This window comes from Erythrolamprus reginae, chromosome 3 (genome assembly GCF_031021105.1).
Source record: "Erythrolamprus reginae isolate rEryReg1 chromosome 3, rEryReg1.hap1, whole genome shotgun sequence".
NCBI classification, from domain to species: Eukaryota; Metazoa; Chordata; class Lepidosauria; order Squamata; family Dipsadidae; genus Erythrolamprus; species Erythrolamprus reginae.
This window is the reverse complement of record NC_091952.1, coordinates 242271520-242293678: the sequence shown is the minus strand read 5'-3', so window position 1 is coordinate 242293678 and position 22159 is coordinate 242271520. Positions and strand designations below refer to the sequence as shown.

At 42.9% G+C, this 22159-nt stretch overlaps 1 protein-coding gene across 10 annotated transcripts in view; it reads left to right on the top strand.

The window, feature by feature from the left end:
- MTSS1 (MTSS I-BAR domain containing 1) overlaps positions 1 to 22159 on the top strand; it is a 207913-nt gene that overhangs the window by 169779 nt on the left and 15975 nt on the right. The window contains exons 8-12 of one of the 10 annotated variants that reach the window (XM_070748279.1): positions 4632 to 4739; positions 6932 to 7029; positions 10761 to 10887; positions 17396 to 17518; positions 21433 to 21630. In XM_070748279.1, coding sequence (XP_070604380.1) covers positions 4632 to 4739; positions 6932 to 7029; positions 10761 to 10887; positions 17396 to 17518; positions 21433 to 21630 — 654 coding nt within the window. Of the gene's footprint in view, positions 1 to 4631; positions 4740 to 6931; positions 7030 to 10676; positions 10888 to 17395; positions 17519 to 21432; positions 21631 to 22159 lie in introns of all 10 variants that reach the window. The other 9 variants (XM_070748278.1, XM_070748277.1, XM_070748276.1 and 6 more) reach the window with 9 other exon arrangements.

The following is a 22159-nucleotide window of genomic DNA, read 5'->3' as shown; positions in this document are numbered from 1 at the left end:
TCCCCTGGGTCCTGCCAAGCGACATTGTTTAGTTGACGGGACCCGGAGAAGACCCACTCTGGGACCTAACTGGTCGCTGAGATTTGTGCAGCAGAAGGCGGTCCCTGAGATAATATGGCATGAAGGCGGTCCCTGAGATAATATGGCATGAAGCCGCCCGCCCGCCTTCCTCCCCTCTGTGACAGCCCGCCGCTGTCTCCCCCAGCAGTCCTCCGCCCTTCATCCTATCCTCTGGGCTGTTGTTCCCCCCCCACCTACCATCTCGGCTGTCCATCCTGTTCTCGCCACAGTTGGGCTGCTGTTGCTGCCGCCCTGAGCCTCAGCAACTGCCCCCCCTCCCAACCCGCTGCCTTTTGTCCGACACCGCAGAGAGGAGAGAGCTGTGAGGAAGGAGGGATTGTTGCTTTCCTGCAGCAAAACAGGATTAAAAAGGGCGACCCCGATTTGTCCCGCGACGGTGGGGCTCTAAGAGAGCCTTCTTGGGTGCTTTTTTGTTCTGTTTTGTCCTGTTTATTGGAGGTGCTTGTTTCCCATCTACAAGGATAAGAACCGTCACAATTTTCCAAAAATGCCTTATTCTTTTTTGACGGTTGATGTACAGTAACATTAGATTAGTTCAGAATATGGTCTTCTTGAATTCAGTGGAACTTCAGAAAAATAGAGCTACACAATAAAAGAATGAGATACAAAATTTAGGTGCGTAGTGCAGTATGTGGGGGTTAATGGCCTACCTTTACAGATCGATTTAAGGACATGCAGTAGGTTTGACACCTAAAAGTCCTTTCTATTCATCCATTTCAGTTTTATTTTATTTATCTGGTCCTTACAATTCCCTGTGAACCCTTAGATTTATTCATTCAATATTTTCTATGAAAACTTTCCTTCTAAATACTCTCAGGCAAGGTAACAAACATATTAAAAGTATTAAAGTAGCTAGTTAAATATTGCTAATAATCAAGAGACTTTGAAAGCTTGGCACTGATAACTGCAAATTGGGTGACAACAAGTCAACACTTCTGGGATTGAATTCTCATAATTCGTTTTCATTTCTCTTTCATCTTCCTCTCTCTTCCAGACTAAGAAGTAATTTCTGTTGGAAACGAGAGAGACCTGGTGTGTAAGGTGTCCTGGGAAATCAGGAATAGGAAAATAGAATTGCTATTGAGCAGGGAGGAAATGAAAGAATTGCTACTTAGTTCTTCTCTTTGCTTAGCTAGCTCCTCTGAATGATTCTATTCTGTCAAAGACTCTTTTCAAACTGGATCTCAATACTGGATCTGTATCTTGCAGAAGGAAGACATGTCTTCTGCCGCACGAATCCCAGCGACCAGTTAGGTCCCACAGAGTTGGCCTTCTCCGGGTCCCATGGACTAAACAATGTCAGCTGGCGGGGACCCAGAGGAAGAGCCTTCTCAGTGGCGGCCCCGACCCTCTGGAACCAGCTCCCCCTGGAGATTAGGATTGCCCCCACCCTCCTTGCCTTTCGTAAACTCCTTAAAACGCACCTCTGCCATCAGGTATGGGGGAATTGAGACATCTCCCCCAGGCCTATATAATTTATGTATGGTATGTTTGTGAGTATGTCTTGTTTTTAAATAAGGGTTTTTTAGATATTTTTAAATATTAGATTTGTTATTGTACACTGTTTTTATTATTGCTGTGAGCCGCCCCGAGTCTACGGAGTGGGGTGACATACAAATCTAATAGATAGATAGATAGATAGATAGATAGATAGATAGATAGATAGATAGATAGATAGATAGATAGATAGATAGATAGATACTACTACTACTACTACTACTACTACTACTACTACTACTAATAATAATATTAATCTACGGAGAGGGGCGGCATACAAATCTAATAGATAGATAGATAGATAGATAGATAGATAGATAGATAGATAGATGATAGATAGATAGATAGATAGATAGATAGATAGATAGATAGATAGATACTACTACTACTAATAATAATATTAATCTACGGAGAGGGGCGGCATACAAATCTAAATAATAATAATAATAATAATAATAATAATAATAATAATAATAATAATAACTAGACCAGTGATGGCAAACTTAGGGCACATAGGTGTCATGCGTAGCCATATCTGCTGGCACACGAGCCGTTACCCTAGCATGTGTGTGCTAATCAGCTGTTTTTTGGCTCACACAGAAGCTCTGCAAGGGTGTTTTTGGCTTCCAAAGAGTTTCTGGGAGGATGGGGGAGGGCGTTTTTACTCTCCAGGGAAGCCTTTGGAGCCTGGAGAGGGTGAAACACGAGCCTACGGGGCGCACCAGAAGTTAAGAAACAGGCTGTTTCAGGCCTCCAGGGGATGAGGAAGCTGTTTTCGTCCTCCCCAGGCATTGAATTATGGGTGTAGGCACTCGTGCGTGTGCGATAGTGCGCGCACACGCTCCTTTGGCACCCAAGGTAAAAAAGGTTCACCATCACTGAACTAGACTATGCACTATTGGACTATTCCATGGCTATACATACATCTGTAAATCACCTTTCCATTCAGAACTTCCAGATTGCTTTACGATATGTCCTTACATGTTACTACTGTATAAGTAAATATAAAGAGGGGCGCAATGGCTCAGTGGTTAAGAACGCTGAGTTTTTGACCTGAAAGCTAACAGCCTGGGTTCAAGACCTGAGTGCCGTGCGGCGGAGTTTCCCCTCCTTGCCCCAGCTCCTGCCAACCTAGTAATTTGAAAACATGCAAATGCGAGAAGATAAATAGGTACCACTTTGGTGGAAAGTGCAGTGGTACCTCTACCTAAGAACGCCTCTACTTATAAACTTTTCTAGATAAGAACCGGGTGTTCAAGATTTTTTTGCCTCTTCTCAAGAACCATTTTCCACTTACAAACCTGAGCCTCCAAAACTGTAACCGGAAAAATCAGGGAGAAGCCTCCGTGGGGCCTGTCTAGGAATCTCCTGGGAGGAAACAGGGCCGGAAAAGGCGGAGAGACGCCTCTGTGGGGCCTGTCTAGGAATCTCCTGGGAGGAAACAGATCTGGAAAAGGTGGGGAAAAGCCTCCGTGGGGCCTCTCTAGGAATCTCCTGGAAGGAAACAGGGCCTCCACCCTCCTTGTGGTTTCCCCAATCGCACACGTTATTTGCTTTTACATTGATTCCGATGGGAAAAATGGCTTCTTCTTACAAACTTTTCTACTTAAGAACTTGGTCACGGAATGAATTAAGTTCGTAAACAGAGGTACCACTGTATAGTTATGCTGGCTACATGATTACGGAAGTGTCTTTGGACAATGCTGGCTTCTTCAGTTAGGAAATGGAGATGAATGCTGCCTTCTAGACACAATTGGACAGAAGAAAATCCTTTACCTTTATATGTAAATGAAGTAATCTCTTGCTTCCTTCCTCCTTTCCCAAATCATGAATTTGGGAAATGTCCCTCCCCAAATCCATACTTAGAAGTAGATAAGGAGGTTTTACAACTCCTGTTAGCTTGTTTCAATGGGTATCGTGAGAATAAAGTATTGAAGAAATATAGATCTGCCATACTGTATTTCCATGTTGTGCTAAGATTGCCTTCACAGAACGGAATACACAATAAAACTGAGTACTTATGAGCAACCGCCTAGTACCGCACGAATCCCAGCGGCCGATAAGGTCCCACAGAGTTGGCCTTCTCCGGGTCCTGTCAACTAAACAATGTCGTTTGGCGGGCCCCATGGGAAGAGCCTTCTCTGTGGCGGCCCTGGCCCTCTGGAATCAACTGCCCCCGGAGATTAGAACTGCCCCTACCCTCCTTGTCTTCCGTAAATTACTCAAGACTCACTTATTCCGCCAGGCATGGGGGAGTTGAGACACCTTTCCCCCCAGGCTTCTTTAGACAGTGATACCTCGTCTTACAAACGCCTCGTCATACAAACTTTTCGAGATACAAACCCGGGGTTTAAGATTTTTTTGCCTCTTCTTACAAACTATTTTCACCTCACTGCCACTGCTGGGATGCCCTACCTCCGGACTTCCGTTGCCAGCGAAGCACCCGTTTTTGCGCTGCTGGGATTTCCCTGAAGCTCCCCTCCATGGGAAACCCCACCTCTGGACTTCTGTGTTTTTGTGATGCTGCAGGGGAATCCCAGCAGTGCAAAAAAGGGTGCTTCACTGGCAACGGAAGTCCAGAGGTGGGGTTTCCCAGCAAGGGGAGCCTCAGTGAAATTGCAGCATCGCAAAAACACAGAGGTCTGGAGGTGGGGTTTCCCATGGAGGGGAGCCTCAGGGAAATCCCAGCAGCGCAAAAATGGGTGCTTCGGCTGGCAAAAGGGGTGAATTTTGGGCTTGCACGCATTAATCGCTTTTCCATTGATTCCTATGGGAAACATTGTTTTGTCTTACAAACTTTTCACCTTAAGAACCTCGTCCCGGAAGCAATTAAGTTTGTAAGACAAGGTATCACTGTATTTTGTTTCATGTTTGGTATGAATGTGCTGTTTGGTTTTTAAATATATGATAGGGTTTTATGTGCTTCTTTTAATATTAGATTTGTTTTGTTATAATATTGTTTTCATTGTTGTGAGCCGCTCCGAGTCTTCAGAGAGGGGCGGCATACAAATCAAATAAATAAATAAATTCTTTTTAAAAAAAAATTTTTTCAGGAAGAAGAAATATCAATGCTGGGAGAAATAACTCATCTACAGACCATATCAGAAGATCTGAAAAGCCTCACCATGGACCCACACAAGCTGCCATCGTCAAGTGAACAGGTACCCGACTCAAAAATAGCAAGGCAGTCCTCGACTTGCAAGCATTCATTTAGTGACCTTAAAAAGTTACACCTGGAGAAAAAAGTTTTGTTACGATTATGATTTCATTATGATCAGAATTCAGACACTTGGCAACTGGCAACACAGTGTTTCTGAATTATTTTCTGTTACGTCCCCCTACCCCACCCTTCAGGAAGAAGTAAACATTTCGCGTGCCCCCCCAACTCTCCGCCAGGACAATTGTTTGCAATATTCAGCACATTTTCGCTGAAAAAACTCAAACGGCTTATCAGCGCGATTTTGGGTGTACAGTGTTCCCTCGATTTTCGTGGGTTCGAACTTCGCAAAATACCACGGTTTTTCAAAAATATTAATTAAAAAATACTTCGCAGTTCTTTCCCCTATACCACGGTTTTTCCCGCCCGATGACGTCATATGTCATTGCCAAACTTTTGTCTGCCTTTAAAAAAACATTTTTTAAAATAAACTTTAATAAATAAACATGGTGAGTAATAATCTAAGTGGTTGCTAAGGGAATGGGAAATTGCAATTTAGGGGTTTAAAGTGTTAAGGGAAGGCTTGGGATACTGTTCATAGCCAAAAATAGTGTATTTACTTCCGCATCTCTATTTCGCGGAAATTCAACTTTTGCGGGTGGTCTCGGAACGCATCCCCCGCGAAAAGCGAGGGAACACTGTACTGTAATGTGTTTAAGTGATGCCTCAATTTATTTGGCTTCATGCTGTTCACTGCCAACATTTTTAGACATAGTCAACATACTGGTCTTTCCTCGTCTCCCACCGTAGTCACAGTGAAGCCAAGCGCTACATACGCTTCGTCATATTTCCTCATCTTAGCTTTCAAGAGACTTACGTTTGTCTCATTTTCTCCATCCCTCTCCTCCTTTCTTTTCATCCCTGTTAAATGTTTTTCCATGGTGTCTCTTAAAGTTTGTTAGATGCACTTCATATCTCCTACTCTTTGCTTTGTGCTATTGTTTGCTGTAAAAAAACCCTACTCCCTGTGGCAAAAAAAAGCACATTCCTCAGGGTCATGCGCTCCCCCTGGCATCGTTCCGTGCCTCCCCCCAGGGGGCCCAGCCCACTATTTGAGAAACACTGGAATAACCCAAGACACAGTGATAACTTCCTTTCGTTTATGGGTTAATTTAGAACTGTATGACTGTAACGTGTTGCTTGTATTGTAAGATTTTTATTAATATTGATTGCTTTTTCATTGCTTATTTGACCCCTATGACAATCATTAAGTGTTGTTCCTCATGATTCTTGATAAATATATATTTTTCTTTTACGTACACTGAGAGCATATGCACCAAGGACAAATTCCTTGTGTCTCCAATCAGACTTGGCTAATAAAGAATTCTGTTCTATTCTATTCTATTCTATTCTATATTGCATTGCTATCAGGGGAGCTGACAATTATTACCGTATTAGTAAAGAATTTATCTTTTTCTTTTATGTATACTGAGAGCATATGCACCAAAGACAAATTCCTTGTGTCTCCAATCACACTTGGCTAATAAAGAATTCTATTCTATTCTATTCTATTCTATATTGCATTGCTATCAGGGGAGCTGACAATTATTACCGTATTAGTAAAGAACACAGTTCCCTCTAAGCTGAGCAGTGAGCAATGGCTCACTTAAAAATCATCATCAACTCAGAGTTTTTCAAACCTGCCCAGAAGCCGAGAGGGAAAGAGTGAGAGTGAGAGAGTGCCACCCAGTCCCGAAGGGACTGCCGCTCAGACACTATACTTTTCCGCCCCCCCCCCCAAAAAAAAAAATTAGAGGGAACACTGGTAAAGAATAGTATTTCTCAGCTTGATGATAAGTGAACTTCAACTCCCAGAATTCCCTAGCCAGCCTTGAATTTAGGACACAAAACCCACTCATCTTCAGAACGTGCCGAGGTTGCAAAACCCTGGCGTAAAGTCATTGATCATTCCAGATTAAGAGTGCTTAATTTGATAATGCAACTCTTACGTTATAACAATGTTTGAGACACTAGTAAAATACGCTAGGAGAATTTTTGGATCCAGTTAGAACAGCGGCCTTGGCGAGCCTTGAACCAGTGCTGGTTCACAGACTGGGTGTTGGGGACCCCTGAGTTAGAAGTCCCCTTTTAAAACCAGCCTTGATCTTTCATGGTGATTTTCCCCTTTTTTCCCAGGTAATTCTAGATTTGAAAGGTTCCGATTACGGCTGGTCCTATCAGACTCCTCCTTCTTCTCCCAGTACCACCATGTCCAGAAAATCCAGCGTGTGCAGGTTAGTGTGGCACATTGTGTTTAAGAGTTTGAATTTGGGCCGGGAAAACCCAATATCACATCTGTTCTTGTGTGTCTGTCATCATCTCAGCTATCCAGCTTTGCTTATCGGGAAGATAGACAACGTATAAATTTAATGAACGAATAAAAAATAAACTGCAAGTGCATAGGACTTTAATTAAGAGTAAATCCCATGTACATTTCTTTCAGCAAGCATAGGGCAGTGGAAAAACAGAATAAAATGCAGTAAATACAATGAAATAATCCTATTTCTTAACGAGTCTCGTTTAAACCTTTTAGTATACAGTGCTACCTCTACTTAAGAACTTTTCTAGTTAAGAACTGGGTGTTCAAGATTTTTTTGCCTCTTCTTAAGAACCATTTTCTACTTAAGAACCCGAGCCCAGAAAAATCTCCCAGGAAATTTGAGAGTGAGACAAAGGCCCGGCCAGTTTCCTGCCATTCCCCCTTTAATCCCGGCTTTTCTGGGCTGCTAGAAGAGCCTTTCGGTGGTGCTTAAGGAGGCTTTGGCAGCCCAGAGCAAACAGAGTGTTTTCCTTTCTCTGGGTGGTTGGAGAGTGAATAAACCTCTGCCAGTGCCCAGAGAAAAGAAACTCTCCCTTCGCTCTGGGCAGTGACTGTCCTCTTTCTCTTCTTCCTCCTCCTCCTCCCACCCAAATTCCGAGCTTTTATTTCTTTCCTAATGGGTTTGCACACATTTTTTAAAAAATTGATTCCTATGGGAAAAATTGCTCCTACTTACAAACTTTTCTACTTAAGAACCTGGTCGGAGAACAAATAAGTAGAGGTACCACTGTATTTGGATTTGAACTTAGAACATTCAGCAAGTCTGAAGGGAATCATTTTGGAACTGATCGAGCCATCATTTCTGCTGAGTTTTGTCAACTTTTCCATTATTCAGTATTGTGGCATTGAATTTAGACCCCCCCACACCCCTGTCCACCGACCAATGCCTTTCTTTGTGCCCTCCCCTGCAGGGAGGTTCTGATCCGGTACCAACTCGTACCAGGTCTATAGATGTTTGGGATTCAGGATTCCCCTATGGGGCACGGGGAACTCCATGTAGCTGCGGCGTTGGCCATGCTCCCTTCCCATCCACTTCCCCCAATGGTGGAAGGGCCATGGACGGTATTGTCCTCATCCCCTGGACTCTACAGATGGTCTAGGGCAGATGTGGCATCTCCTTTGGATGGTCCTGGTTCCAACTCCCCCCCGTCTCCCGTCACCAAACCAGGATCCAACAGGGCCACCACACCCTACGACTTAACATTTTGGAATCCCGAGGTGTCTCCAAATCGGGTTAACGTTTTCCTTAAAGTTCTGTTGATTGGCTCCCAATATTGGAGTGATTCAGAATTGCATAAGGTTGAGGAAGTCCATTGCTTAAAGAATTTTACCAAAAGCGGTTTGAGAAAATTAAAAAGGTATACAGTAGTACCTCTAGATACGAGCTGCTCCACATGCGAGTATTCCAAGTTACGAGCCACGACGGGAGCGAAATTTCTGTTCGACACCCGAGCTCAAATTTGGGATACGAGCCGAGCTTCCACTAGGTGGCGCAAGAATCTCCTTGCTTCTGGTTATCTCGGCGGGGAAAAACAAAGTCTAAAGCCATTTGTTCCAGATACGGGTTGATCGACATACGAGCTCCGTTCTGGAACGAATTAAACTCGTATCTAGAGGTACTACTGTATTTTGATTGAGGGGGTTTACCTGTTTAATTGCTGATTCAGAGCCTGCTCTTATCTGCACTGCTTTTCCGATGTTGAACATTTAAGGTGGAATAAAAGAATGAGAGCTAATGATGAAGGAACTTTAGTCGCATAGCAGATTAAAATGTCCAAGTGCATCAAACATTGGGGATAAAGTTGTTTGTTTGTTAGATGCAAATAGCTGTGAACTGTTCAGCACTGTTTTAATATGTTAGTTTTGTTTGTGTGTCTTGGGAACTCTTGAGATGACTTTTCAACCTCCTCCAAGAAACTGTTTTTTCTCGTGGCTAAAACAGTTGACCGCATGCATACCTAATTCCTTGCTTCTTCCCAGGTGTATTGAAACCTTACTTTTCTCCTTTTCTCCAGCAAAAGGAAAAACTTCCTGCTGTGTCTTCCGTCTTTTTCATTTCTCCCTAGCCCCGATGCTCTCACATTATTATCACTTTATTTTAAAATGTTTGCCTTTCTAAATCACACGGATTGGAATTGCTGTACAGCATCCGTGGCATGAGCGAGAGCGAGAGAGCAAGTTCATTTGCGTTTCCTTGCAAAGCTAACCACTCGTGCATGCCTTTGTATATAGTATCTATATCCAAGAGATCTATAGATATTTATGTTGGCGGCGGGAAACACGGGCTTTTAAAAATGCAGTATCCTGAAACGTAAAAAGGAAAATGGCAGGCCGTAAATCTACTGGAAGTCTTACGGACAGAGTAGGCAAGACGGTGTTCCGAGGTGTTGCATGGTGTTGGCAATGACCAAATAAGCCACATTGCTCCTTCACCTTTCAGACTGATCTGCCAAGAGGCTGCTGTTACACCTTACAATAAATCCGTAACAATTTTCACTTTGCTGCTGTTCGCTTCTGTTCTCAGAGTTTTGGAACCGACAAGATTAAAGTTTTGTCAAGGTGTCAAGAGGGTTGTCGAATTGTTGGGCCAATCGTTGAGAGAATCCACGGGGGTCACAAAACCTTTTAGAGCAAGGGTGTCAAACTCGATTTCATTCATCGAGGTTGTGTTTGACTTCAGGGAGGGCTGGGGTGGTGGTGATAATGGCCAGAGTGGACACGGACAGCTCGACATCACTTGTTAAGGCTCTGTTTTTGGCCACAACGGCCTCTTGCAGCCCTCTACCAGCAAAAATATAACCCGGGCAGCAGGCAAGGGTTCCCCATTGCCACCGGTGCGGTTGTGTGTGCAGCTCCGCGTGAATGGTGGGCAAGTGCGTCCATGCAAGATTTGGCTTCTGCGCATGCGCAGGAAGCCAAAACTTACGCAAGAATGCTTGTGCGTGTGAGATTTTGCCGATTTTCAATGATTTCAGCAAAAACCCACCAAAATGTGCTTGCAGGACCGGTGCGATTTTGCTTCTGCACCAGTGGAGATAGCAAAATCATGCACAGAGCCACAGGTGCGCCGGTGTTTCAGCATGTGCAGAAGCAAAACAACATCGCCAAAACACGGGGGCACCTGCGGCTCCATGCACGATTTTGAGTGCTGGCCCTGCAAGCACTCACGAGCCGCTGCGGCGAGCCCAATTTAGCATTCCAGCTAGCAGCCTACTACCCCTGACCTGAGCGCACCAGCTACTGCCCCCACTGCCTACAAGTCCCTTCCAACTCCGTTAATCTGTAAAGATTAGAATTTGAGCATCACTCCCTTCATGTGCCATTTTCTGTCTTGGTTACTAAGGATACTGCAGCAAACCTATGGCTTAAAACTTACCTCTTCCGGTTTCACCATTTTTATGATTTGCGCATGCCTAGCCGGGGATCCATGGGACGTTAATTGTATTGTGCCGGTTTCTCCCTACCTACCCCTCCCTCTTTCTTTTTTGTTTTGTTTCGTTCCCCTCCTCTTCCCTCCCCCCCTTTCCCCTTGCCCCCATTCTCTTCCTTTGTATCTCACAGCAGTCTGAACAGTGTAAACAGTAGTGACTCCCGGTCAAGTGGCTCGCATTCTCACTCACCCAGTTCACACTATCGCTACCGCAGCTCCAATCTGCCTCAGCAGGCACCAATGAGGCTCTCCAGTGTCTCCTCGCATGACTCTGGATTCATGTCCCAGGACGCTTTTCAATCCAAGTCACCGTCCCCGATGCCGCCGGAAGCCCCTAACCAGGTATGTCTTGGAACTCGCGGGTGATGAACTTTATCTGGTAACGCTGTGGGAGAAAGGAAGGCTAGCTGTAGAGAAGCCCAGGAGGTCCTCTAGCCGGAGTGTCCGGATATATGCAGCGATGCAGAGGGAGGACTAGATAAGATGCCAGAATATACGGTGGTACCTCATCTTACGAACATCTCTTCTAACGAACTTTTCGAGATACGAACCCGGTGTTTAAGATTTTTTTGCCTCTTCTTCCGAACTATTTTCACCTTACAAACCCAAGCCGCTGCTTCTGGGATGAAGGGGTTTCTTTTTTTTTCTTTTTTTGAAGAAAGAAAAGGGAGGGGCGGCTTGGAAGGGGAAAGAGTTTGCATTTAAAAAAAGTAGGAGAACAGCGTGCTTGCAGAGGCACTGAAAGGGTGTCTTTTGAAGAAAGAAAAGGGAGGGGCGCCCCCCCTTGCCTTTCTTCCTTCCCACTCACCCTTTAGCCTAGCCTTGCTTCTTCTACCCGCCCCCTTTAGCTGTTCCTCTCTGCCCTCTGTTCGCCTCCCTTCTAAAGTTTGGGATTTTCCTGAAGGATTTGCACGCATTATTTGCTTTTACATTGATTCCTATGGGAAACATTGTTTCGTCTTACGAACTTTTCACCTTACGAACCTCCTCCTGGAACCAATTAAGTTCGTATCATGAGGTACCACTGTATAGTGGCAATTAATGAACCAGATAAATGACGAAGACACATTTGTACAAAAAATAGTTTGTTGTCCAGCCCACCAACTAACAACCACCACCATCAATAGCAAACAACAGCAGACAGAAAGAACGAATAGGGTACAGTTGATTTGCATCTTATAATGCTCTGGCCCAATCAGATTGCACCCTATGACCCAGCATTAACATGCTTTACATTCTACTTTACCTCATATGGTAATACAGTGAAATATCACCCAGGATTGCTAATCCTGACACAAAGATGGTTGGTTATCTGTCTGATGCATTCTGCATTCTTGTTGAATTGTATCTTAAAGTTTGGTGTGGAAAATTCTTGATTAGCCTTACAGCCTCCAAACAGCTTAAGAGGTGTAGGTGAAATTAGCTTGTTGTTGATAAAGAGAAGCCTAGGAGACAATAGCAGTAGTAATAAGACTTATATACCACTTCACAGTGCTTTACAGCCCTCTCTAAGTGGATTCCAGAGTCAGTCTATTGGCCCCCAACAATCTGGGTCCTCATTTTACCTATCTCAGAAGGATGGAAGGCTGACTCAACCTTGAGCCTAGTGAGATTCGAACTGCCAAATTGCAGTCAGCCGGCAGTCAGCAGAACAAGCCTGTAGTACTGCGTTTTAACCACTGCGTCACCGCAGCTCTTAAAAATAGAGAGCTCTTTTATGTCTTTTTAAGGTATCACATTTTGTGATACAGTAGTACCTCTAGATACGAGCTGCTCCACATGCGAGTATTCCAAGTTACGAGCCACGACGCGAGCGAAATTTCTGTTCGACACCCGAGCTCAAATTCGGGATATGAGCCGAGCTTCCACTAGGTGGCGCAAGAATCTCCTTGCTTCCAGTTATCTCTGCGCGAAAATCAAATCTAAAGGCATTCGTTCGAGATGTGAGTTGATCAACTTTCGAGCTCGGGTCTGGAACGAATTAAACTCGTATGTCGAGGTACCACTGTACCTTGAAGATTGAGGTAGCAGAATTGGATATGCAAGCAAATAGGATAGAGGTTTCAGGACGAATAGTAGCTGCTAGTCAAGATTAGCGTGTACTTGCATATATCCAAAGGCGAGGGTTTTGTGTCACTGCAGAGACGCTATTTCCTCCTTCAACCCCTTGGAAAGAACAGTTTCTTATAGGCCAAGTTTTCCTTTAATTTTTCTCTGAAATTTCAGTCTTGAAATCTTTTAACTCTTGGTCCTTAAAAATGGGCAAGAGAAATATTTCTATAATAGGATAGGGAAGTTATTATTATTATTATTATTTATTAGATTTGTATGCCGCCCCTCTCCGTAGACTCGGGGCGGCTCACAACAATAACAAAGACAATGTAAGAACAAATCTAATAATTTAAAAAACACTAAAAAACCCATTATTAAAAGCAAGCATACACACAAACTTACCATGTATAAACTGTATAGGCCCAGGGGAGATGTCTCAGTTCCCCCATGTCTAACGGCAGAGATGGGTCTTACGAAGTTTACGAAAGGCAAGGAGGGTGGGGGCAGTTCTGATCTCCGGGGGGAGCTGGTTCCAGAAGTTATTAACAGCAAGTAATTGTAGTAAATGGTTTATTTGAGTCTAACTTCACTTAGATGCAAAATTATACTAAAACTAAGGTCTATCTGGTTCTGGCAGTGACATGTCATATTTTAATTGATAAACATAATTCACCTTTAAAAAAACCTAATTGTCGAGATTGTCAGCATAATTTAAGCATGCAAACAAAAGTATATTTTTCTTCCTTTAGTATAGCAGTTGTGCTTGAAGTCCTGCTAGGTAGAGATTGCCAACTAACTCGGTTGATAGATTTCCCCAAAATCTGTTCACTGTGTGCAATTTTTGTGTTATAACCAACTGACAAGCCGCAACTTTGCAGTTTGTGTATTAAATGGCTGAGCGTGACAAAGAAACAGTGGTTCAATGCCATATGCTGCATTTGAAAGCAAAATATTGTCTCTAACAGAAACACTGTGGTGAAAACCGCCTCCCACCCACCTGCCTTTAAGATGCTTTTTATGTATTTTTAATGTCTCGTTCTCTGTTGCCGAGGGACAAAAGAATGCATTCAACAGGTCTCGCAGCTCCTCCAAACAGTGGAAGAAGAGGGGGTTTTCATGTTACATTTCAAAATTATGCCACATTACTGAGCACTTTTGAGCATTGTTTAGATTGTAAGAGAAAGGGTGGTTGACTCAAAGAGCAATAAGCATTTCTGTCAGTTAGTATATTTGTATAAAATGTGAATACTTATATATGGAAAGAAAGCCAGGTGAGAATTTTCTTCCTTTGTTCTTCCCTAGTTGAAGTCATAGTCTGTATATGAGAGTAGTACTATCTCTTATCTATATTCCTCCCTCCCTCTCTCCCTCCCTTCCCTTCCCCTTTTTCTTCTTTTCTTTTCCTTTCTCCCTACCATCCCATCATTCTTCCTTCTTCCCTCTCTCCCTTCTGACCCCATCCCATCCATCTCTTCTTCCTTCCTTCCTTCCTTCCTTCCTTCCTTCCTCCCTCCCTCCCTCCCTCCCTCCCTCCCTTCTTCCCTTCCCTTCCCTTTTTTCTTCTTTCTTTTCTTTTCCTTTCTCCCTACCATCCCATCATTCTTCCGCCCTCCCTCTCTCCCTCCTCACCCCATCCCATCCATCTCTTCCTTCCTTCCTTCCTTCCTCCCTCCCTCTCTCCCATCCCTCCATCCTTCTCTCCTTCCTTCGCTCTCCCTTCTAGAAATATAAATAAACAAGCATAGGTAAGATCCTGTGATTTGCCCTCTTCATAATTAAGAAGACAGTCTATAAGCTGAGCTTTAGCTATTTGCCAGGATTTTAGCTGTACGCTTTTTGTATCCTAGAATTCTCCGTTCACCTGCTTATGTTTCAAGATGGGAAGGAGTGTATAAGGTGCCTTCTCAGAGGGTTATTTTGCATTTGAGATCTAAGCAAGTTCTGACTTAGCGTTTGAATGGGAAGCCCTTAGGATGTCCAAATGTTGAAAGTTAGATTAGTAAATTGCATTTAAAAAATCCAGGACCAAGACAATTGGCAACCTCCTTGTATATAGTTACTTAAAAAAACAATATGGAAGTTGCATGTGACCAATAGGAATTGAACTGAAAACTTCAAGAGAAATTTATTTAGAGATGGCTTGATCAGGTGTCAGGTGCATACTTCAGAGAGTCATTTGTAGAGTAATCTGGTGCAGGTGTCTCCAACCTTGGCCACTTTAAGATTTGCGGACTTCAATTCTCAAAATTCCCTCTGTGAAGGCGTGCACGCATCCGTTTTCCCTACCGGAATGCCACCCCCTCCTCTGCCCGGGAACCCATTACTGGTGACCTTTGACCTGGTCAGAGTTGTGTTCTTCGGATGTGCAAGCTCAGTCCCTATCCTGAATGGTGCCCTTAGAATAAATGATGCCCACCTTGTATCTGGAGCAGCCTACATACTCTGCAGTTAGAGTTCATAGAATTCTTTATTGGTCAAGTGTGATAGGACACACAAGGAATTTGTCTTTGGTGCAGATGCTCTCAGTGTACATAAAAGACAAAAATACATTTGTCAAGAATCATCAGGTACAACACTTAATGATTGTCATAGGGGTCAAATAAGCAGTGAGGACACGGCAGTACAATACATTATCTCATATTAATAGCAAGCAGCAAAACTTAGCACACAGCTACTGTATATAACATACAGTGGTACCTCTCCTTACAAACTTAATTTGTTCTGTGACCACATTCAAAAGTAGAAAAGTTTGTAAGAAGAAGCAATTTTTCCCATAGGAATCAATGTAAAAGCAAATAATATGTGTGATTGGGGAAACCACGGGGAGGGTGGAGGCCCTGTTTCCTCCCAGGAGATTCCTAGAGAGGCCCCACGGAGGCTTCTCCCCACCTTTTCTGGCCCTGTTTCCTCCCAGGAGATTCCTAAGAGGCCCTACAGAGGCTTCTCCCTGCCTTTTCCGGTTACAGTTTCGGAGTCTCGGGTTTGTAAGTGGAAAATGGTTCTTAAGAAGAGGCAAAAAAAGGTTCATATCTAGAAAAGTTCTTAAGTAGAGGTTTTCTTAGGTAGAGGTACCACTGTATTCACTTATTTGCACACAGCAAAGACTTAGCAATACTATCCAGCATATATAACCAACAATACAATGTAAGGCATACGCAATGCAACAACATCTCAACAGAATGCAACTACAGAATGTAACAACAGAATGTAATAGAGGGCAGCACATCTGTCTCCTTTATATGGCTAAATTGCAGCCTAGCTCATAATTGCTACCTAGCTCTTAAAGTAATATCACTATTTTCTCCCCACCTTTTCCGGCCCTGTTTCCTCCCCGGAGATTCCTAGAGAGGCCCCACAGAGGCTTCTCTTTATATTCATATATTGAAAACCCAACCAATACAGTACGTAGTACTGACAGAATCAATCAATATTAATAAAAATCTTAAGGATACAAGCAACAAGTTGCAGTCATACAGTCATAAGTGGGAGGAAATGGGTGATAGGAACGATGAGAAAAAAACTCGTAGTAATAGTAGTGCAGACTTAGTAAATAGTTTGACAGTGTTGAGGGAATTATTTGTTTAGCAGAGTGATGGGGTTCGGGGAAAAACTGTTCTTGTGTCTAGTTGTCTTGGTGAGCAGTGCTCTGTAGCGACGTTTTCAGGGTAGGAGTTGAAACAGTTTATGTCCAGGATGAAAGGGGTCAGTAAATATTTTCACAGCCCTCTTTTTGACTCGTGCAGTATACAGGTCCTCAATGGAAGGCAGGTTATGTGGTCTTTGTACCAAAGAGTTGCTTGAAACCTTGTTCTGTGGGTGTACCTTTGCTGACTTCCATGGTGGTAGGAACCATGCTGTGGTCTAGATCAGTGTTTCCCAAACTTGGCAACTTGAAGATATTTGGACTTCAACTCCCAGAATTTCCCAGCCAGCAAATGCTGGCTGGGGAATTCTGGGAGTTGAAGTCCAGATATCTTCAAGTTGCCAAGGTTGGGAAACACTGGTCTAGAAAGAGGTGTGTTTTTGAAGAAAGAACCAGGGAGTCTCACCTGTAGAAAATTGATCAGTGGAAGGAAGTGAGTGTCCTTACTCCTGCAGCAGGAAGGCAGGGTTCATATTCTCGCATCTCACCCATTTTTTGTTTACGGTTTCGTGAAATTTTATGGCACTTTCCCAGTGGTGGGCTACGAGCCGGAACGCTAAATTGCGCTCGCCACCGCGGCTCATAAGTTCTTGCCGGACCAGCACGATTTTGCTGCTACACCTGTGGAGGTAGCAAAATCACACATGGAGCCACAGGTAAAACCTTGACGAAACATGGGCGCAATTTTGCTACCTCCACAGGTGCAGCAGCAAAATCGCACTGGTCCCGCAAGAACTTCTGAGCCGCGGCGGCAAGCGCAATTTAGCGTTCCGGCTCATAGCCCGTCGCTGCACTTTCCCCAACGTTCCCCAACGTTGATGCCTCCCAGTTGCATGAGGACGGCAAGTCCCAAATCTGCAGCCAGGGCATCTTAACATGCCCACCTTCTCTTTGGGAGGCCATGAAGTCGATCTATGCTGCGAAGAATCTACTATGTCGAACCCATTGCTTTGGTCCCTCTGCACGCTTCAAAAACTTATAATTGTGTTTAATGCTTAAACTCTCTCCCCCCGCACCCTTTTTAACTCCTAACGCTGTGCTTTTCTTCTTCTCTGTATGTATTTGTCCTTTGCTTTTTTTTTTTTGTTTCATTGGCTTGTCTTCCTTCGTTTTTCTTCCTTCTTCGTGGTGCCTTTTTTTTTTTGGAACCCCCAGCAGAATTCGTCCAGCTCTGCCTCTTCCGAAGCCTCTGAGACCTGCCAGTCAGTGAGTGAGTGCAGCTCTCCCACCTCTGTGAGTTCAGGCTCCACCATGGCGGCTTGGGCCTCCACAGAAAAGGTGAAAAAGACTTAAATCTCCAAGACTCGTGGTTTGGTTTTTCCAGGCTTTGTAATATTCAGGTGAAGGAAGGAAGGAAGGAAGGAAGGAAAGAAAGAAAGAAAGAAAGAAAGAAAGAAAGAAAGAAATAGTTAGTCAATTAGTCACTCAGTCAGTCCAGAAGAAGTTGGGTGGCTTAGAAATCTAACTAAATAAATGAATAAATAAATATTTTTTATTTATTTTAAAATAAAATAAATAAACAGGCTCTATAATATTCAGGTGAAGGAAGAAAGGAAGGAAGAAGGAAAGAAAGAAGGAAGGAAAGAAAAGAAAAGGAAAGAAAGAAAGAAAGAATTAGTTAGTCAATCAGTCACTCAGTCAGTCTGGAAGAAGTTGGGTGGCTTAGAAATCTAACTAACTAAATAAATGAATAAATAAATATTTTTTATTTATTTTAAAATAAAATAAATAAACAAACAAACAGGATCTGTAATATTCAGGTGAAGGAAGGAAGAAGGAAAAAAAAGAAAGAAAGAAAGAAAGAGTTAGTCAATCAGTCAGTCAGTCAGTCGGGAAGAAGTTGGGTGGCTTAGAAATCTAACTAAATAAATAAATGAATAAATAAATAAATATATAAAATAAAAATAAATAATAATATACATAATAATATATAAATAATATATATTATTATATTATATTATAAATAATAATATATTATGTAATAATATATATATAAATAAACAAACAGACAGACACACACACACACCTGCAAATAATAAGAAGCTACAGATGAGAATAGAAAATGTCCAGATTCCCTGAAAGGGTTGAAGTGAGAGGGCTTGAAGATGAAGCTGTGGTAAAAGCTGGCGTCGAGGTTGGATTTTAATTAAAGTTTGCCACAGAAATTGCCACCAGTTCAGATGTAGTTAAAGAGCTTCGCAGGTACCTCCAGTACAGGTAGTCCTTGACTTACAACAGTTCGCTTAGTGACCAAAGTTACAACAGCACCTTAAAAAAGTGATTTATGATCATTTTTCACACTTACGACTGTTGTAGCATGCCCAGGGTCACTTGATTTACATTCATATGCCTGACAACTGACTCAAATTGCGACAGTTTCTGTGTGGTGATCCTTTGAGACCTTCTCAGAGCCGAGTTAGTGGGAAAACCAGATTTGCTTAGCTACCGTGTTGCTAATTTTACAACCGCAGTGATTCACTTAATAAACGTGGCAGGAAAAGTCTAAAGAGTTAAATAAGGTTCAGGAGGGAAGTGTTTTTAAAAGGAAAGTGAACACAAGAACAAGGGGGCACAATCTTAGTTGGGGGAAAGATCAGAAGCAACCTGAGAAAATATTATTTTACTGAAAGAGTAGTAGATGCTCGGAACAAACTTCCAGCAGACGTGGTTGGTAAATCCACAGTAACTGAATTTAAACACGCCTGGGATAAACATCCATCCATCCTAAGATAAAATACAGGAAATAGTATAAGGGCAGACTGGATGGACCACGAGGTCTTTTTCTGCCTTCAATCTTCTATGTTTCTGAAGTGGGGCAAAACTCTTTTCACTTTGCTGCTGAGGACACTTCTCACTTCGCAATATAAATTTAGAGCTGAAATTTTGGTTGTAAGTTGAGGACTATCTCTACTGCCAGCCATGTCCTGAAGCGAACACAATTAAGGCTCAGGAGACAGAAATGATTAGATTAGAATAGATTAGATTTATTGGATTTATATGCCGCCCTTCTACGCAGACTCGGGGTGGCTCACAACAATGGCAAAAGAGTACATAGTGACAAATCCAATACCCACCAATCCAATTACAATTTTAAGCTAAAAAATTCATAAAAACAACCCCAGAATATTAAAAAACAAGCACACAATCAATCTAATACCAAAACAACATGGGCAAGGGGGAGATGTTTCAGTTCCCCCATGCCTGACGGCAGAGGTGGGTTTTAAGGAGTTTGCGAAAGGCAAGGAGGGTGGGGGCAATCCTAATCTCAGGGGGGAGCTGGTTCCAGAGGGTCGGAGCCACCACAGAGAAGGCTCTTCCCCTGGGTCCCGCCAGATGACATTGTTTAGTCGACGGGACCCGAAGAAGGCCAACTCTGTGGGACCTAACCGGTCGCTGGGATTTGTGCGGCAGAAGGAGGTCCCGAAGGTATTCTGGTCCGGTGCCATGAAGGGCTTTATAGGTCATAACCAACACTTTGAATTGTGACCGGAAACTGATCGGCCACCAATGCAGACTGCGGAGTGTTGGAGTAATATGGGCATACTTAGAGAAGCCCATAATTGCTCTCGCAACTGCATTCCCACAAATGACATTTCCCACAAATCCACCTATATGAGGAAATAAAACAGTAAGAAAAATCTACTTTTTTTAAAAAAAGAGGGAAACCAAATTGACTTTCACCATCTCAGAATATAAATTCCATTGTCCGTTTTTTCCAAATTCCCTTAGGAAAGCCCATATCCTTTTAGCAGGGGTATATATGTCTGCACCACATCCTAAAGATCAAGTAAGGGAGGAGAGGATGGGGTGCGATCCATTCTCATGAGCAATTTCCTCTCCCATTCCTCCTATCGTCGTTTCTTTGTTTTGTTTTGTTCTGTCTGCAAACGAGTCATTTTCGGAAGCTGAGCAAGAAAAGAAATACGGAACATTTTTTTACTGCAAGGAATGAAATAGAGCAATAGCATTTAGACTTATATACCGCTTCACAGTGCTTCACAGCCCTCTCTAAGCGGTTTGCAGAGAGCAAGCCTATTGCCCCCAACAACCCAGGCCCTCATTTTATCCACCTTGGAAGGATGGAAGGCCGAGTCAACCTTCAGCCTACTGAGATTCGATCTGCCAAACTGCTGACAACCGGTGATCAATATGTAGATATCCAGAGGCCCAGGATGAACTTGACCAGGAGAAGTTCTTTCAAGTTCTTGCGGAACGAAGCAATTGAGGAGGTTCTCGCTTACAAAAGACAGCAGCCTTCTACTGCGAGGTGTCTCCTCACACCCATTTATGAAGCACTTGTGCCTCTGAGGCAAAACGTTGGCTCTTCTATGGCTTATGGACTTCAACTCCCAGTAGTAGTAGTAGTAGTAATAGTAATAATAATAGTAATAATAGTAATATTATTATTATTATTATTATTATTATTATTATTATTATTATTATTATTATTATTACAACTACTACTACTGCTAGGCCTCAGAACAGGGGTTGGACTTCAACTCCCAGAATCCCTGAGCCAATCATGCTAGCTGAGGAATTCTGGGAGTTGAAGTCCAACCCCTGTTCTGAGGACTAGTAGTAATAATATTATTATTATTATTATTATTATTATTATTATTATTATTATTATTATTACTACTACTACTACTACTACTACTACTACTAGGCCTCAGAACAGGGGTTGGACTTCAACTCCCAGAATCCCTGAGCCAATCATGCTAGCTGAGGAATTCTGGGAGTTGAAGTCCATAAGTCATAGAAGAGCCAACGTTTTGCCTCTAATAAAGTCTAATAAATAATAATAATAATAATAATAATAATTATTATTATTATTATTATTATTATTATTTATTAGACTTGTATGCCGCCCCTCCCCAAAGACTCGGGGTGGCTTTGTCCTACAACTCAGCTCTCCAAAAATGATCTTGTTTGTTCTTGTTCTGGTTTTCCCCTTCCAGAACATGGTTGCCTAGTTGAGCGTCATTAACAAAGCATGAGCAAGCATCGGGTTATGGGTGTTGACTAGCCAAAGGGGGGGAGTAGAACCCATTTGGGAAGCATTCCCCTTCCTTTCTCCCAGCGTTGCATGACTGTTTCACTTTGTTCTTCCCCATATTTGGACCTATTTTATATTAATTTCTCTCCCTTTTTCCCCCCCTTTGTTTTTTATTGTTCTTTTTGTTTGTTTCCAGTTGTCTAATGGGTATTATCACTGTAGTTTACCCAGTGGCTCATCTTTAGGCCCGGTTGGTGTGGGTTCTTTCCCTCATATTCCGTCTGTCTCTCACGCATGGACCCGGGCCACCTCCTCCACCCTCCTTCCAGACTACGCTCATTATTACACCATTGGGCCAGGCATGTTACCATCACCTCAGATTCCTAGTTGGAAGGTTTGTGTTTCTTTTCGTTCCTGTTAGAGTCTCTCCTTTGTCATCCCCTCACCCCCCCTTGCAAGAAATTGCTTCTCAATTCTTAAACTTTAATTTTTGGTGGGGACGCACGCTCTCTTCTCCCATTCTGAGTTCCCGATTTGGTGGTGGGATTTCTCCTCCTCCTCCATCCTGTTTAACCAATAATCGATTTTTTTTCTTTTTAAATGTGCTATTTCTTTTGAATCACAAACTTGACGATGTTAAGACTTGTGGAGTAGAATCCCCAGAATTCACCACGGGGTTGGGGGATTCTGGGAATTGAAGTCCACAAGTCTGAAAACGTTACCAAGTTTTTTTGGGGGGGGCTGCCCCCCAGTTTTGTAATATATGCAACTCTTTGATTTTTTAGACCACGAATGAAGTAGCAGTTGGTATTGGCAGATGGGAAATACATATAATTTAATTAATAATGTGTTTATTTTGCATCCTGTCTCTTTATTCATTTTACAAATAACAAGGTTTCATCACAACAATCCTAGGAAGTTGT